Source organism: Alosa pseudoharengus, unplaced genomic scaffold, assembly GCF_046254945.1.
Source record: "Alosa pseudoharengus isolate Yale_2024_CS ecotype anadromous, Long Island Sound unplaced genomic scaffold, YU_APseudo_1.1 YU_APseudo_1.1_scf_14, whole genome shotgun sequence".
NCBI lineage: Eukaryota > Metazoa > Chordata > Actinopteri > Clupeiformes > Clupeidae > Alosa > Alosa pseudoharengus.
The window spans coordinates 18,269,439-18,287,954 of record NW_027468609.1 but is presented as its reverse complement, the minus strand read 5'-3'; the positions used below and the strand labels follow the sequence as shown (position 1 = coordinate 18,287,954).

The 18,516-nt window shown below is 44.9% G+C and overlaps 1 protein-coding gene across 3 annotated transcripts in view; it reads right to left on the bottom strand.

The window, feature by feature from the left end:
- camk2b2 (calcium/calmodulin-dependent protein kinase (CaM kinase) II beta 2) overlaps positions 1–18,516 on the bottom strand; it is a 73,836-nt gene that overhangs the window by 27,092 nt on the left and 28,228 nt on the right. For 2 of the 3 annotated variants that reach the window (XM_076284049.1, XM_076284050.1), the window contains exons 2-9: positions 17,537–17,609; positions 14,005–14,107; positions 13,587–13,670; positions 12,009–12,103; positions 11,618–11,740; positions 10,593–10,676; positions 9,886–9,928; positions 4,297–4,380 (exon numbers count right to left, since the gene is read on the bottom strand). In XM_076284049.1, the coding sequence (XP_076140164.1) occupies positions 4,297–4,380; positions 9,886–9,928; positions 10,593–10,676; positions 11,618–11,740; positions 12,009–12,103; positions 13,587–13,670; positions 14,005–14,107; positions 17,537–17,563 (643 nt within the window). In that variant the 5' untranslated portion in view covers positions 17,564–17,609. The remainder of the gene's footprint in view (positions 1–4,296; positions 4,381–9,885; positions 9,929–10,592; positions 10,677–11,617; positions 11,741–12,008; positions 12,104–13,586; positions 13,671–14,004; positions 14,108–17,536; positions 17,610–18,516) is intronic. The other variant, XM_076284051.1, reaches the window with a different exon arrangement.

The window sequence follows — 18,516 nt, the reverse complement described above, 5'->3', positions numbered from 1 at the left end:
TGTCACGTCTTTTATCAGATGGCCTTGTTAATGAGCGAGAAGCATGCAGCAATGGGAGTCACTTATATAATTGAGAAATCTGCAGATCAACGACTGCAAATATGAACACTTAATTCTTTCATTAGAAAAAAAAAACAACAACAACATACACTTATAATCTTAAACCCTAAGGCATGCTTTTTAACTTTTGTTTGATGGGCCTTGGAAGGTACTTAGCAAGCTTGTGTGTCCGACTCCTAGATGCATCTGCGTGGATGTTAGCTTATGGAAGGTCAGGGATCTCCACTAAGCTCCAGATGCCAGTTGTTTTAAAGGGCAGCCACTATCACACTTTTTATGGATGGTTTTTCTAAAATGCATTATTGAACTCATGCTACTACAATAGGATTGAATATAATATGAAGGCAAAAGAGAGAAGAAGAAGGAGTTTGTGTGTGTGTGTGTGTGTGTGTGTGTGTGTGTGTGTGTGTGTGTGTGTGTGTTTGTATGTAGGTAGGTAGGTAAGAAAGTGAAAGACAGAGAAAGAGAGACAGCGAGAGTTAGCAAGATAAATTCAGAGTTAGATAGATAGATAGATAGATAGATAGATAGAGAGAGAGGGATAGAGAGAGAACAAGAGAGAGAGAGGGAGGGGAAGTGAAAAAGCAAGAGAGAATGCCATCATATAAAAGAGCTGAATAGATAGAATGACTGATAGGAAGAAAGGAAGAGAAAAGGATGAACATAGTGAAGAGAGGACCTATAAAGACCGACAAAGAGCACTGAAGAGGTGTCCTTACATAGATAGACACCAAAGATTCTAGAACAGAACGAATTTAATAAAAAGTAAATCATGCTTAATTAAAAAATAACTAAATTTGGCTACGCAAAAATAAAGGCATATGCTTACACAGCCTATAAGTAAATAAAAGAGCCCTGCCATAATTTGAGGATTTAGATGAGTAGGACAGTAGATGAGTAGGCCTAAATAATAGGACTAGACCTACAAGCTAATTTATAACTCAAGCGAATTGTTTTCAATTAAAACATCATTAGGGCCTCTCTTTGTAAATAATAGGCCTATTTAACTCTCCTTATTCAGTGTAAACTTGGAAAAAAGATAAATTGGGCCTTTTACACTGTCATTTCTTGCAGTTCATTACCGAGTAAAAAAAAAGAAAAGATAGCTGGTAACATTAAAAACAGCTGTTCAGGTGGGCTCATAGAATTGGAACTGTATTATGAAATGTTGCGCTGAGCTTACCAAAATGGCGCCCTGTCGGACTCAGAGCATACTTCATGCCTATGACGTAACTGATCTATCTTGACCCGCTCTAGAATCTTTGATAGATACATAGATAAAGAGAGAGAGAGAAGTGACAAGGTGAAGAGGTGTCCTTACCTTGGCACATTTGTGTAAGAAGCGAGGGAGGGAAAGCATGTGAAAGTCAAGAGGAGAGAATAAGATGAAAGAGGAGATTAAGAGAAAGAGAGAGAAAGAGAGAGAGAGAGAGAGAGGTTAAATGAGAAGAGAGAATAACAGAAAAGAGGAGATAAAGAGAGAGAGATAGGCTTAATGGGAGATATTAGAGGGCTGTTATTCCTTTGCTCTGCTGCGCTGGCAGTCAGTTAAGTCAGTAGGACAGGACAGGAGAGCCAGTCAGGAGCTCGGGCTCACTGAAGACAATGACTCGGGGCCAGATCAGGGCCTAAAGAAAGCCAGAGTAGGGCCAGATCAGGGCCTAAAGAAAGCCAGAGTAGGGCCAGAGCAGGGCCGTAACAGAGCCAGATAAGGGCCTTAAAACAGGCAGAGGAAGGCCATGTTACAGCCGTATATACCAGGGTAAGCATATAGCCACATTACGGCCAGAGCAGGACCATAAGTCAGCCAGATCAAGGCCATATCAAAGCCAGATCAAGGCCTCAACACAGCCAGAGTCGGGCCGTATCAAAGCCAGATCAAGGCCTCAACACAGCCAGAGTCGGGCCGCATCATAGCCAGATCAAGGCCTTAACACAACCAGGGCAGGGCCGTAACAAATCACAATCACATTAGGGCCAGCATAGAGCCACATCAGGACCTGATCAGGGGGTATAGCCTGATCAGGGGGTATAGCGCTGGTTCTGCGCCAGCATAGAGCCGGATCGGGACCAGATCAGGGGATATAGAGCTGGTTCTGCGCCAGCATAGAGCCACATCAGGACCTGATCAGGGGGTATAGAGCTGGTTCTGCGCCAGCATAGAGCCGGATCGGGACCAGATCAGGGGGTATAGCGCTGGTTCTGCGCCAGCATAGAGCCGGATCGGGAGCCTGGTATCAGCATGGTGGGCCTCTGGTGTGGGTTTGACCGACACCTAAAGGTCAGTGCATTTATTTCATTCCAATCACATGCAGGGCGAGGGGAGAATAGGGTTTTGTGTTTACAATTCTGAGAAAAGGGTGAAAGGTTTAAAAAAAAAAAGAAGTGTTTTAGCAGTTGCGAAAAACTATAATAGGCCAACCAATAAGGGAAACTGACGTCACTATCCATATTATAAAGCAATATAACAGTGTCAAGCATCACATGGACTGAATCACCAGGTTATATTTAGTATTCTTTGCAGGAACTTGATAAAAGCTATTTAAAGATAGGCAGGCCAGGCAGTGCAAGATTGTTGCTCAATGGGACAGGGAAGCGATGGACTGTTGCGCAATAGGCATTTCCCAGAATTGCCAAAGGTCTTAACATAATGCATTCTGTCTTAAGTAGTCCTCTGTTGGAATAAGGCATAAAAAGTCCTCTAGCACAGAGGAAAAGATACCTCACATGCATACATTCACATCACGATTCACCAAATACCAAACACAAGATGCACACACACACACACACACACACACACACACACACACACACACACACACACACACACACACACACACACACACACACTCTCTACCAGCATAACGGCACCATGCGCTGCATTCCCCAACAATTCCTTGCCACCCAAGCCCATTTCCTGCCACACACACACACATACGGGTCACAGTGATGCAGTTTTGGGTCATGCAGACACCATCAGGCACACACTCTCCTGCACATGCAGAAAGAGGCTGGTACGGCAGCATCGAGCAAACACACAACGCAGGCAGAAAGACCCAGCCTCCACACACACACAGGCAGAGAGAAGGAGGGAGGAGACCAGAGGCTGTACCCTACAGTCAACATCAACCTGACAGAGGCCTACGGATAAAAGGACAGAGGAGAGGAGAGGAGAGAAGAAGAGAGGAGAGGAGAGGAGAGGAGGGGAGAAGAGAGGAGGGGAGAGAAGTCTATGGAAGGTAAACGTGGAGGAGACCCATATAGAGGAGAGAGGCACGAAGGAGATGAGGAGATGAAGGAGTCGAAGTAGGAGCTGGCAATCAGGCTCAGCCCAGGAGAAATGGGAGAGGGGGAGAAGAGAAGAGGAGAGGAGAGGAGGAAGGGCGAGTCAGATACACAGGAGTCAGGCAGCCATCACACATTCATGCACATACACACATGCGCACAAACACACACATGTGCATACATGCATGCTAAATAGAGGTGGAGGATGTGAGAGCCAGAATGAGTGAGGGGAAGCGAGAGATTAATGAAGTGAAAAAGAGGAATGAATGAAAGTGAACAGAGAGATGGGGAGAGAAAGAGAGAAAACAGACAAAACTGCAGAGAATGGGAGAGCAGAGTGAGAGTGATGGAGTGAGAGAGAGATGGAGTGAGAGAGAGATGGAATGAGAGAGAGATGGAATGACAGAGAGAGATGGAGTGAGAGATAGAGATGGAATGAGAGAAAGATGGAGTGAGAGATAGAGATGTAGTGAGAGAGAGATGTAGTGAGAGAGATAGAGTAAGGGAGAGAGATGGAGGGAGAGAGAGATGGAATGAGAGAGAGATGAGTGAGATAGAGTGAGAGAGAGAGAGATGGAGTGAGAGAGATAGAGTGAAAGAGAGAGATGGAGTGAGGGATAGAGATGGAGTGAGAGAGAGATGGAGTGAGAGAGAAAGGGAGAGATGGATGGAAATTGATGATACTGTGAGGGGTGAAGCTGGGACCCCTCCCTGTAGAATAGAGAAACATGGGGATGGGCAGAGAATGAAATAGACTGAATGAAATAGACTGAGAGAGGAGAGTGGAAGAGTGATGGAAAGATGGAGAGATGGAGTGAGACATAAATGGGTGGAGGTGGGCTGGAACCCCTGCATGGGTCAAGTTGTATGAGAGATGGAGTGAGAGAGAGAGAGAGAGATGGAGAGGAAGAGATATGGGGTTACGGGGTCGCGGGGTCAGGGGTCGGCTACCTTGTTCCACCAGACCGGCGGTGGTGCCGGCCGCCGCTGCTACTGCTGCAGTGACCGAAGCCGGAGCCGTAGTCTGTCGACCCACTGCAGGAGTCACACACACACACACACACACACACACACACACAAATGCATAAACACACACACACATATGCACAAACACACACACACACACACAAATGCACAAAAACACATACACACACACACACACAAATGCACAAACACAAGGTGGTGAGAGGGAGAGAAAGTAAGAAAGGAAAAAGAAAAAGGGTGAGAGAGAGAAAACAGGTAGAGTAAAGGATTGAGTTGAAATCAGGGAGGGGAGGGAAGGAGAGGAAAGGAGTGAAGAAGAGATATGACGAGGAGAAGAGAAAGAGGAAAGGAGAGGAGAAGAAAAGAGAAAGCAATTTGTTAGTCTGGAAGGGTGCTGATTAGCTCCAATCGTCTGCAAACAAAACATATATCAAATCCACACACTCAATTGCAACCTACACTTCACAGAGAGAGACAGAGAGAGAAGAGAAAGCAACAGGATGGTAATAGAGAAAGAAAGAGAGAGGGAACAAGAGAGAGAAAAGGAACGGGTTTCAATTTCCCTGTCTCTAATCCCATGATGCTGTGCTCTGCTGGCATTGGGTGCCTGACTGCCTGTAGGGCAGTATGGGTGGAGGTGTGTAGGGTGGAGGTCAGTAGGGTGGAGATGTGTTCTAAAACCCGTCAGAGCGTCTGTTTAAAGCCCAATTCACACCAAAGATTCGTAATGAGATGAGACCGTTGCAGAAAGGAGTTGCAGCGGTGTGAATTAGATGTTGCACATAGTTGCAAGCCGTCGCAAAGCATTCACCATGTCTAGTCACAGTTGCAAGGTTTTAGAATGTTGCATCAAGTTGCTGGTTTATAGAATGTTGCAGCTCATGTCGTCGCGAATCCTTGGTGTGAATTGGGCTTAAGCTAGTATGGTGCACTGCAGACTGCGCACGCTAACGTTATGATTAGATGGCATTAAAAGACTGCAGCGGGGAAAAGCTAGAGTTCCAAATTGTATAACTTTTTTCAAAATGAACTATGCCTATATGTCAGACTTCGTCATCGTTCAATTCATCCCTTTTGTTTCTACTGTAATTTGCGGATAGGCAGATTGTTTTTAAGCGTTTTTAATCTGGCAACAAAACAAGGTTCGCGAACATTATTCTTTATTCTAAATGCGTACCGCCATGCCAATAAAGAGAAAGAAGTAGGTTATGATTTGAAATGTAAGCTTACTATTGTCAAATTTGCCAAATAAAATACGGGAGAAACAATATGGTTCATGCTCTCTCATGCTGTTTCATTCGTGCCGAAAAGGAGGGAGAATGAAACATTACGCATGTTCCACTTTTGCATAAATAATTCCTGAACGGTTTTGGTCAGGGCTGATAATGCAACTGTATTTGACAGAGGACAGATAGGCTAGATTGCTAGTGACGAAATATGAGCTTTCAGTGTGATACGATCTCTTTGTAAATTACATTTGATTAAAACTTCTGTTCTAGCTATCCCCGCTATTTGGATCTTATCTCACTCAATGAACAACATCTCAACACTATGAATGATGATCCATAATTGTCAGTGGATAGCATAGTCATATGGGTAGATTTGGGAAAATAAAAGCCCGGGCTATTATTTGGAGTTTTACGGTAATACAGTGTGATCTTTGAATGTTAAAAGTTGCAATTTAACTTTTATTAAGAGGTAGATAAACTCTATTTCTGAAATTTCAGACGTGGATAAACTGTGTTTACTTGCATTTAACCTCCACTACAGCCCTCTGTGTAGGGAGGAGGTCAGTGGGGTGGACGTCAGTAGGGTAGAGGTGTGTAGGGTGGAGGTCTGTAGGGTGGAGGTCTGTAGAGTGTAGGGTGGAGATCTGTAGGGTGGAGGTCTGTAGGGTGTAGGGTGGACATCAGTAGGGTGGAGGTGTGTAGGGTGGAGATCTGTAGGGTGGAGGTCTGTAGAGTGTAGGGTGGAGATCTGTAGGGTGGAGGTCTGTAGGGTGTAGGGTGGACATCAGTAGGGTGGAGGTGTGTAGGGTGTAGGGTGTAGGTCTGTAGGGTGTAGGTCTGTAGGGTGTAGGTCTGTAAGGTGGAGGTCTGTAGGATGAAGGGTGGAGGTATGGAGGGTGGAGGTATGTAGGGTGGAGGTATGTAGGTCTGTAGGGTGGAGGTCTGTAGGGTGTAGGGTAGAGGTCTGTATGGTGTAGGGTGGAGGTCTGTAGGGTGTAGGGTGGAGGTCTGTAGGGTGTAGGTATGTAGGGTGGAGGTGTGTACGGTGTAGGTCTGTAGGGTGTAGGTATGTAGGGTGGAGGTATGTAGGGTGGAGGTGTGTAGGGTGAAGGTCAGTAGGGTGTAGGGTGGGGGGACCTGTAGGTGGAGGTCTGGAGGATGGTGTAAGACTCTAACCTCCCAGACAGATAAGCTTTGATCTGTTCCTTCACAGCTGGACTGTTTCGATCCTTTTAACTCCCATCACACAGAGGAGGGCCAGTAGCCTTCACAATGCATATTGTCATCATCATACTGTTGTTGTAAATTGACCCTCTTGCAATCCACTGTCTCTCATGTTTCCAGTACCTGCCTTCTGTGTTTTAAATAATCTCAGTGGTTTAATGGGCTCACAGGCAGCGTTAGGAGTATCTGCTGCAACAAATAGCTTCCACTATAATCAATGCAAGCGCCTGTCGTGATAAACAGAGCGTACATTCGAAAGAATTAGACCAGTCTTCTAAAACTACTTTTATGCTTTTATGGAGTACTTCAATTGTGGACCCGGCGTAGCCTGGCTGAGTCTTGTAAGGAAATATGTCTGTTTTAGTAAAGATCTGAGGAGTTCAGGACGTCTGGTTCCTACAGAATCATGATGTGCACATCACAGGCGGGCACAAGGGGTAGATGCCAGCAACACCGGCACAAACCCTCACTGCCTCTGCCTCCGCCAAAGATGCCATGGGAGGGAGAACCCATCCCCCACACTCGTACAGTGTGAGCATATGTCCGCATGAGTGTGTGTGTGTGTGTGTGTGTTTGTGTGTGTGTGTGTGTGAGTGTACTATTGGTTTTGAGTGTTAAATCTGTTTGTGCATATGTGCATTTGTAAGTCTCTTCCTCTGTGTGTGTGTGTGTGTGTGTGTGGGGGGGTGCATCTGTGCGTGTTTGTGTGTGTGTGTGTGTGTGTGCATGTGTTGTCACTGTAAGTGTGAGTTTGAGTGTGTGTGAGTGGGGACATTGAGTGACACTCCAACAACCTCCCCCCTTTGCACACACACACACACACACACACACACTCATAATCTGAGATGATTACAGTAATGATAACTCCCACAAGAAGGGAGGGATGACAAGGAGAGAGAGAGAGAGAGCGAAAGAGAAAGAGATAGAGAGAAGGAGGGATAGAGAGAGAGCAAAATAGGGATATAGAAAGAGAGAGAGGGAGGACAGCAAGGAGAAAGAAGGAAGAGTAGAAGACAAGGAGAGGGGATGAGAGGACAGAAAAGGGTAAAAAGATACAAGAGGAAAGGAGAGGAGAGAATAGGAGGATAGAGGAGAGAGGAGGAAAGGAGAGAAGAGGAACGGAAGAGAGAATGAGAGGAGAAGGATAGGATGAGAGGAGAGAAGAAGACGGAGGAGGAGGAGGGAAGAAGGGGGAGAGGATAGAGGAGAAGAGGAGAGAAGATGAGAGGAGAGGAGGAAGAGCTGAGAGGAGGGAAGAGGAGGAAGAAGGAGGAGAGGAAGTGTGGAGAGGCAGGCTGCTCTCTGAGCCTCAGAGCACACTGTCACTGCCGCCCACAACCCTGCTGTCTTGAGCATGTGTGTGTGTGAGTGTGTGTCTGTGTGTGTGTGCCTGTGAGTGTGAATGAGAACAGACTCACAACGCAGATGCTTCATTATAGCAGACATAAATCACATATTATTATATATGCCAGTTATTACACACACACACACACACGTGCCAGCACAATCACACACACACACAAACCCACAGGAACTCTGCAAAACCATCAATTACATGTCAGGCTATTATGGAACAGCCCTCAGATGTGAGTGTGCGCATGTCTATGTCAGTGTGTGTGTGTGTGTGTGTGTATGCATTGCGCTTCTGGATCACCGCAGCATCTGAGGAGACACCCACACACACATACACCACTGACACGTACAAGAACGTGTTGTTTGACATCCTGAGCTGTGTAAACACTTCTGTCTCTGAGGGTCTTGTCTCCTTTGCCTCCCACTACTAATCTCTTCTATTCAGCTAACGCTAACATAATATTACTAACCTCTATTATCAAGCTAACTCTAACACACCACTACTAATCTTTAATATTCAGCTAACGCTAACATAACACTTCTAACCTATATTATCAAGCTAACGCTAACACACCACTAATCTCTTCTATCCAGCTAACGCTAACACAACACTACTAACCTCTATTATCAGGCTAACGCTAACACACCACTATTAATCTCAGCTAACTATTTAACGATAACATACCACTTCTGACCTCTGAACGGTGAGCTCTGTGTGAGGGGTTTATTTATGTGTTCTCTTAAACGCCTGTACCTGTCAACTTAATAGAGGCCATAATATTTACTTAATCTTTTACTTAATATTTACTTAATTAATGCAAGTAATTCATTAATTATTAAGTAACAGATCATTAGGATAATTACAACACAGCAGAGACAGATGTTTTTGTTTGTTTGTTTGTTTGTTTTAGGAAAATGCAAAAGACAAGTCACCTCAACATGTTATGGTGGAAAAAGTGTATCATAATTATGTAATGTCCGGCGCCGACGACAGTGGTAGCATGTCCATGTAGCTCCGTGTCTTTTTCTTCGTCTTCATTGTCTACACTGTTTACTGGCTATATTAGCCCATATGCACAACCCCTCCCTCCATCCCCCAGTCTGGACTGTGGCCTAACTTAATACTTGACCAATGGCTGTTACCCTATTACTTCAAACCTATCCTTGCACTGCTATAGTTCTTATATTGCTATGTCTACATTTTTCTCTTATATCGTCCATATTTAATGCTCGTCTCTAGACTTTATCCCTGCACTGTTGCACTGTTGGACTTATTTGCACTACCACACACACTTCAAGATCACTGCATACTGAATCACAGGGTCAGTCCCTGCCCTGTCACTGCAAGCGCCTCATGCTTACACCCCTTTAGTACAATCATGTGGATCTTTGATTTACAAGTAGTATCTTTTACTGTCCATATTATTCATGTAGATTTTTTATTTTATTATACTGTTTATGTTGTAAGTGTATGTTGTGTGTGATATTTTAAGCTACTGGGACCTTGAATTTCCCCTTGGGGATCAATAAAGTATCTATCTATCTATCTATCTATCTATCTATCTATCTATCTATCTATCTATTAATTTAAAAATGATATGGCTAATTTACAGCGCATAAAAGACGCCACGGTTAAAATAAACTATTTCTGCAGCCTCCCGCACTAAAGGAAGTGCGATTGTGAGCTGTTCCACTTGCGAGAGAATCTTGAGAGGCATTTTCAGAGGATGTGGTGGACGTGTCAACTCACCAGAGAAGTTTCGCGACACCAGCATGGTGGTCAGAATAGCTCCCTATTAGGAATAAAACAAAGCAATAAGATGATTACATGATTTTTTTTTTTAAGAAATCTAATTCTAAACTAATTTTAACTTATACATGGTTCTGTCATGCTTGCTTGCTTGCATATTGCTTTTGGATGAGGCAGGGGAAAAATCTAGCTGGATAATTTGTTGATAAATTATCTTAAATGTGTCAAAAATGCTTCTGAGATGACAGGACTGGGCATTCCCTATGACAGTTGTAAAAGCACACATAGATGCACTAACGATGTGTGTTATCACACTCAAAGATGGAAGTCTTCCTGAGGTACTCTTCCTGTCTGCAGGGTGGAGTATGTATGACCAACACCGGTGCTTTGGGTGGATGAAGATTGTCTGTGTGTGTGTGTGTGTGTGTGTGTGTGTGTGTGTGTGTGTGTGTGTGTGTGTGTGTGTGTGTGTGTGTGTGTGTGTGTCTGTGTGTGTGTGTGTGTGTCAGAGAGAGAGAGAGAGAATGTCTCTACAGAAGTGTTTGGTATCCTATTGTTGTATGAAAGGCTCTATATGAATAAAGTTTGATTGGATTTGATTTGATTGGGTCTGTGAATGCTTATTCCTGATTGGATTTAATTTGATTAGATCTGTGAATGCTTATTCCTGATGGCACTGGGTTGTAGAGGACTGAAGCAGTGCCCACCTTAAGTTTCCTGCGGGCGTTGAACTTCTTCAGGCACTCGACCGTCTCCTGTCTGTGCATCATGGAGGCCACTGTGGAGCGTTGCTGTAGGAGATAAATACATACACACACACACACACACACACACACACACACACACACACACACACACACACACACACAGAACGCAAAACACATCACATGTTGCAATGTTGACAGAAACAAATGCTTTAGGTGGATGAAGATTGTTTGTGAGTATGTTTGTTGAGTGTGTGTGTGTATGTGTGTGTGTGTGTGTGTGTGTGTGTGTGTGTGTGTGTGTGTGTGAATGTGTGTGATTGAGTGAGTGTGTGTGTGTGTGTCATCACAGAGCTGACCTCTGGCTTGGCTGTCATCTCTGTCTATGACATTTGGGTATGTGTGCATGTGTGTATGTCTGCATGTGTGTACTGTATGTGTGTGTGTGTGTATATGTAAATGTGTGTATGTGTTTACATTTACATTTATTCATTTGGCAGATGTTGTGTTTATCCAAAGCGACTTACAGCAATAGATATTTATGGATGCATGCATGTATGGATGAATGTGTTGAATGCAGAGATGTGCATATTGTGGGTGTGTATGTCTAACTATGTCTAATATCTGTGTATGGTCTTACTGTTTCAAAGGACACTTAAAGGTGCCATGTGTAAGAATTGAGGTAAAAATATCCAAAAAATTAGCTACAAGCATCAAAAGAATGACATGAAATAAGGGTGATGATATCATTAAAAAAATACCAGTTTTGGCCATGGGAGGCGGTATGCGGGCAACATAACCGCCAGCCAAACTGCAATATACGTTTCTCGGCTGTTACTCTAGGGTAGACCAACTCACTTTCTGGAGGTATACTGCCCCCATCTTTTATGGAATGTGGAGTATGAATTGATTTTATGACATTACACATGGCACCTTTAAACAGACCCACAGGTGTTCAAACATGAGTGTGTGTGTGTGAGTGTGTGTGTGTGTGTGTGTGTGTGTGTGTGTGTGTGTGGGACACTTACGCAGACCCATGGGTGTTTGAGAGCCTCCTGGGCATTGATTCTCTTGGCAGGGTTAATGGTCAGCATCTGGTTGATGAGGTTCTTGGCTTCAGGAGTCACTGTGTCCCACTCAGGGGATGGGAACTACACAAGAGAAAGGACACAAGGTCACGTCTTATACAGCACACACACACACACATGCACACAGGCAAACACACACATTCACACATGCACAGTTGCACACACAGACACAGACACAGACACACACACACACACACACACACACACACATACACATACATGTACACACACACACACACACACACACACACGTACATACACACACACACAGACAAACACACACACATGCACAGCTGCACACACACACACACACACACACTGTGATGCTTACATCATAGGCTCCAGCTTTGATCTGCTGGTAGAGTTTGTGCTGGTCCTCGTCCCAGAAAGGAGGGTAGCCGACCAGAAGAATGTACAGGATCACCCCTAAACACACAGCCACAAAAATCTATTAATTTAACGCTACTTACTGATTACTAAACCACACACAATAAACCACATTTAATAAACCACACACACACACACACACACACACACACACACACACACACACACACACTCTACACAACCACAATCTATTAGTTAACTGTTACATACTATTCTACGACATTTAGCCAACATTATCTCTGTTTTTAGGATAGAGAGAGGCCCGCCGGAAGCTGGTTTGCATGCAAAATGTAGTATACTGTAGTTATCTGGCCAACACAGAGCATAGGCGTTTTTGACAGCACGTCAAAACGGTTGTTTCCTCATGTTCATCTGCTATTTCTGTATCCTTCACGCCCTTGCCATTTTCATCAGTTCAATATTCTTCTATATATCTGAGCACCCAGATAGGAGTTGTATTGGCGAGGTCAGTATTTAATGTAAGTGCATATGGACATATATTTGAGAGAGGGCTATATAACGTAAAACTTTTAAAAAATTCTAAAACAACTATGACCTTTAAAAAATTCTAAAACAACGATGTTTTTTAATACTTCAAAATAACATTTGATAAACGAACCTTACATTTTTCAGTAGCCATAGGTGTGTATATTTGAACAAAATCTGGTTTGGTTCTTACCGGGGCATATATTTGAGAGAGGGATATATAGGAGTTGTGTTGGTGAGGGCAGTATCTAATGTAAGTCCATATGGATAGATATTTGAGAGAGGGATATATAGGAGTTGTGTTGGTGAGGGCAGTATCTAATGTAAGTCCATATATTTGGGCATACCGAGGGAGGGATATCTAGGACAGCTGAGTCATCGGCCAGGCTGCCAGGCGGGCAGAGATGTTCTCAGCTAAGGGCTCTCCACTGCACGCACAGCAGAAGTGCTCTCCTCACTGAAGATTGTCTGTATGTGTGTGTGTGTGTGTGTGTGTGTGTGTGTGTGTGTGTGTGTGTCAGTAAGAGTGTAATGAGGGTGTGTGAGTGTGTGCCTGTGTGTGTGTGTTTGTATGTGTCTGAGAGCAAGTGTGTGTGTATGTGTATGTGTCTGTGTGTGCATTTGTGTTTGCCTTGGTGTGTGTGTGTGTGGCCAATGGCCTTCTGCAGCACATACAGAAAGGCTCTCCTCAGTTGATACTGTGTGTGTTTGAGTGTACAGTATGTGTGTGTCTGCATGAATTTCAATGTCTTTGTCTATGGGATTATGTTTGCACACAATACTGTATGTGTATGTGCCTAAGGGTCTCTTTGTTTGTTATCATATATGTTTGTGTGTATGTGTGTGATTATGTGTGCATCTGTGTGAGGATTTTCCTTTGAATATCATGAGCAAAGGGCAGGGTGTGTGTGTGTGTGTGTGTGTGTGTGTGTATACATAAGCAGTGTGTGTGTGTGTGTGTGTGTGTGTGTGTGTGTGTGTGTGTGTGTACATAAGCAGTGTGTGTGTGTGTGTGTGTGTGTGGTCGGGAACTCACCACAGGCCCAGATGTCCACAGGTTTCCCGTATGCCTCCTTCCTCAACACCTCAGGAGACAGATACCCTGGTGTCCCCGCAAACCCTGGGGAACACACAGACACACACACACGAGTTGCTGTAGCCAACAGTTAGAGCTTCCAGGCAGCTACCGTGCTACACTCTGGGGGCATGTTCATGAGCCCCCATGTTCATGCCCCCCCAGATTGTAGAACTGTAGCTGCCTGGCTGCAGCAACTCGAGCTAGATTTTTTGTACCAACAGTACTCGGTAACCTCGAGAAACAGAGATCTATGTGAAAAATTTCTCCTTTAAATTAGAACGTTCACAGCAGGTATAAGACACGGCCCAGCAGAGAGAAGCACTCCTGACACTTAGGGTTAGCAAGTGTGTGTGTGTGTCAGTGTGTGTGTTCTTACCAAACCAGGCCTGCTGGTCTCCCTGCACCTCGATGGCCAAACCGAAGTCAGCCAGCTTCACCGCAGCATTCTTACACTTACTGGCCAAGAGCAGGTTCTCAGGCTACAGACAGAGAGAGAGAGAGAGAGAGAGAGAGAGAGAGAGAGAAGAGAGAGAGAGAAGAGACAGAGAGAAGAGAGAGAGAGGAGAAGAGATAGAAAGAGAGAAGAGACAGAGAGAGAGAGAGAGAAGAGAGAGAGAAGAGACAGAGAGAAGAGAGAGAGGAGAAGAGATAGAAAGAAAGAGAAGAGGAAAGAGGGAGAGAGAGAGAGAAGAGAGAGGGAGAGAGAAGAGAGAGAGAGAGATGGGAAGTAGAGGGGGCACAGGGGTGTATTCACATTACAGAAATCACAGAAATCAGTCATGCTGAACTCCATTAATCATCCTGAACTCCCTGCCAGCCACAGTGAGTCTAAGGCCTATGATATGGTCCTGCGTCTGCGTCCCGCACACGCGGCACTGGTGAGCGTGTGACGAGAATTGCGTCACTACCTGAGTGTACCAGCTGCAGCAGCCTGATACAGAGTGATGTCTGATACAGGGGGATGCCTGACACCCAGTTGTTGGCAGGTTAATGTTAGGGAACTGGTCTTCTTCTACACCAGACCAGCTGTGTTCTGACAAATCTGTAATCAGACAGCTAAGCTATCAGATTAAAGGGCAGAGGTTGCAGGCGTGCTGTTATAAAATAGGGGCCTTTTATAGACAAGGTTTTATATTAGGAGAGGTTTGCTAGAAGAAAGGTTTTACATTAATGATATGAAAAAAAAAAACCATTTATGCTATGACAAGGGTATTATAAGTAAATAGGGCGGAGATCATGAAGGTCTTAAAACTTAGCTGGGATGCTACTCCAAAAGCCTAAAAGCTCTAGAGATGTACCATGAGAAAGGCCTAAAAGCTCTAGAACCCTGTTCTGGACCTCAGACGCAAATTAGCTGCATAGCTAACTTTGGTACAGGGGTTGTAATGCACGTGCCCCTGTCAAATAAACTAATAAATTAAGATTTACTATAGGAAAGTTCTAAAAGCTCTAGAAATGTGCTATCAGAAAGCTCTAGAAATGTGCTACAAGAATGATCTCAGAGCTCTAGAGATGTGCTGTAAGAATGGTCTAAGAGCTCTAGAGATGTGCTATCAGAAAGGTCTGAGAGCTCTAGAGATGTGCTGTAAAAAAGGTCTAAGAGCTCTAGAAATGTGCTATCAGAAAACTCTAGAAATGTGCTACAAGAATGATCTCAGAGCTCTAGAGATGTGCTGTTAGAATTATCTCAGAGCTCTAGAGATGTGCTGTAAGAATGGTCTAAGAGCTCTAGAGATGTGCTATCAGAAAGGTCTAGGAGCTCTAGAGATGTGCTGTAAAAAAGGTCTAAGAGCTCTAGAGATGCTATCAAAAAGGCCTGATGGTGGACTGCCCCAGATTATCCATTGTTCATTAATCTCTGTCAAGACTGAGAGGAAACACCTGCTTTTGCTCATAACTGTTCTTATTTTAAGTAGGCCTATATTTTTTGGTCACAACAGCTCTTTTAACACACACACACTTCACGTAATGCAGGTCATTGACAACACACAGGCACACACACATTTGCAACTGCTATAGGAAGGATATATAACACAAGCACTCTTCTCAACACTTCAGATCCCATAAAGTAACACTTCCATATACACAAACACACACACACACACACACACACACACACTCACACATACATACACACACACAGACACACAGACACACACACACACACACACACACACACACTCACACATACACACACACAGAGACACACAAACACACACACACACACACACACACACACACACGCACACACACACACACACACACACACACACACACACACACACACACACTCACACAAACACACACACACAGACACACACACACACACACAAGCAGCTGTTGTGAGCAGAGCTGAGAGCAGCAGTAATATTCGCCTCTCCATTCCTCTCCCTCTCTATCTATCCCTCTCTCTCCCTCTCTATCTATCCCTCTCTCCATCTCTCTCTCCCTCTCGCCCCCACCCATAGTAAGTAGGTTAGCTTGCTTCCTTCCTTGCTCCACTGGAGTGGAAGCTGTGCTGGGTGAGAAAGTGGGTTAGGACGGAGAGGAGCCGGAGTTTGAGATGGAACCAATCTCAGCCTTCTACCCCTCCCTCCCTCTCTTTCCCTTTCTTTTCTTTCTCTCTTTCTTTGCCTCTACTCTCACTCTCTCTTTCTGCATCATGCTCTCTCCCTTGTCTTCTCTCCTCCCTCCTTCACTCTCCTCTCCCACCCCCCCTTCCTCCCTCTATCTCTCACCCTCTCTCTTTCCCTACTTCTCTTTCTCCCTCTCTCTTTCCCTAACTTCTGAGAATTCAGTCATTCCCAGAAGAAAGGCCTGGAAAAGGAGAACGCATCATTAATGTGGATCCGCTCATGACATTCCGCTGGGAAAATTCACAAAGATCAGATTCCCTCTCTGACAATACCTCTTAAATGTCACATTGAGGAATCAGATTAAAATAATAATTTCCCCACATCGAAATAACACCTACAGTTCCAGTCAGGGTGTGGATCTTGTGGACACACACACGCAAAATATGTGGATATATTTCAGTAGCAACTTGGCATTTAATCAGGATATTAATTAGGACCACATACACTGAGAACCACAGATACTCACCTTTTCTTCAAAGTGCACCCCGCTTACCACAAAAACCACAATTTACTGACATCTGAATACATCAATCTACTTTAAACTTGCTCCAAATGCAGATATAAACAAGAATATTTCATTTCATTTCATTCAGTGATTAATATCAATATGCACAAGTCTTTAATTGCTTCATGCTGAAAAATTACGCAAACACATGCACAAGATTGCAACAAGTACATGCCAACAGACACATCCAGAGACCTCAGGAGACCCCTGAACTGTAGTTGTCAGTATCCTGACAACTCTGAACTCTAATGACGATCAGTGTTCTGAGATCTCTGAGCTCTACTGACTGTCAGTATCCTGAGACCCCTGAACTCTACTAACTGTCAGTATCCTAAGACCCCTGAGCTCTACTGACTGTCAGTATCCTAAGACCCCTGAGCTCTGAGCTCTACTGACTGTCAGTGAGCTGAGACCCCTGAACTCTAGCTGTCAGTGTCCTGAGACCCCTGAACTCTAATGACTGTCAGTATCCTAAGACCCCTGAGCTCTACTGACTGTCAGTGTCCTGAGACCCCTGAGCTCTGAGCTCTACTGACTGTCAGTGTTCTGAGGCCCCTGAGCCTGACTGTCAGTGTGCTGAGCTGGTTCTTGTTAAGCCCCTGACACAGAAATACATATCCCAACCCACTTAAGAAGCTGCACATACAGTGAGGCACAAATCCCAACCAACACCAAGACAAAGCATGCACAGAGACACACACACACACACACACACACACAGACACACACCCACAGAGCCACTGGACCAGACGCCTGCTGGCACTCACCTTCAGGTCTCGGTGCACCACGCCCATTTGGTGGCAGTGAAGCACCGCTTCCAGGATCTGCTGGATGCAATGACTGCATGCAAACACCAGGGGGCAGGTTAGTCAGAGCAGCGCTACATTCTCGTGCACAGGCAGAGGCACAGGCAGCTCCCAGAGGGCCCTCAGACTCTGGACCGATATGGCCCTGATGCGGGCCTTAACCGGTACAGAGGCAACAGCCCTCTGGGGTGAGGAGTGAGGGTTGGGAAGTAGTGGGGGGAGGGTGTGAGGGTAGTGTTTATTAGGGTGTATTAGGGAGAGGGGGGGGGGGGCAGCTGTATTTGAAGCATATCATTTCAACACACTCTCCTTACACTACAAAACATACACACACACACACACACACACACACACACTACTCACACCTGTTGACTACTGTGTATGAGACATTCTTGACTTCTTGACTGAAGCCAATTCTGTGACTTTGACTGATGAAGGTAATCAAGGTAATTGCGCCAGACACGGCTTCACCTGACTCACTCCTGCCTCAGTGCAACAAATCACTTAAACATTTCACACTGCAATGCCTCTGGCATCCGCGACTGATTCAACACTTTTCTGGCGCATTTCTAGTAAATTTCTTCACTCAGGAGACACTCTTAATGCCTGTAAAGGTTAAGAGATAGACAGATACCCAGAGAGCCACTGGACGACACACCTGGAGGTCTGTAAAGGTGATCAGCATGACTAACTCCCCCTGCTGGACCGACACAGCCATAACGAGCCCTAGCCGGTTACTGAAGCTCTGCCCAGACACATGCAAGTCACAAGCTCCGTCCCTGCCATGGTCATGCCCACATGCAGTACCAGTGAGTGCCCGCATGCTGCCCCGAGCGCTGGGTGGCTTGCCAAAGCTGGCAGGCACTGAGCCTCTCCTCACAAATCCTCAAATAGCCTAACTACTGCTGAAGAGCTGCTCTTCATACAACTACACCAAGGAA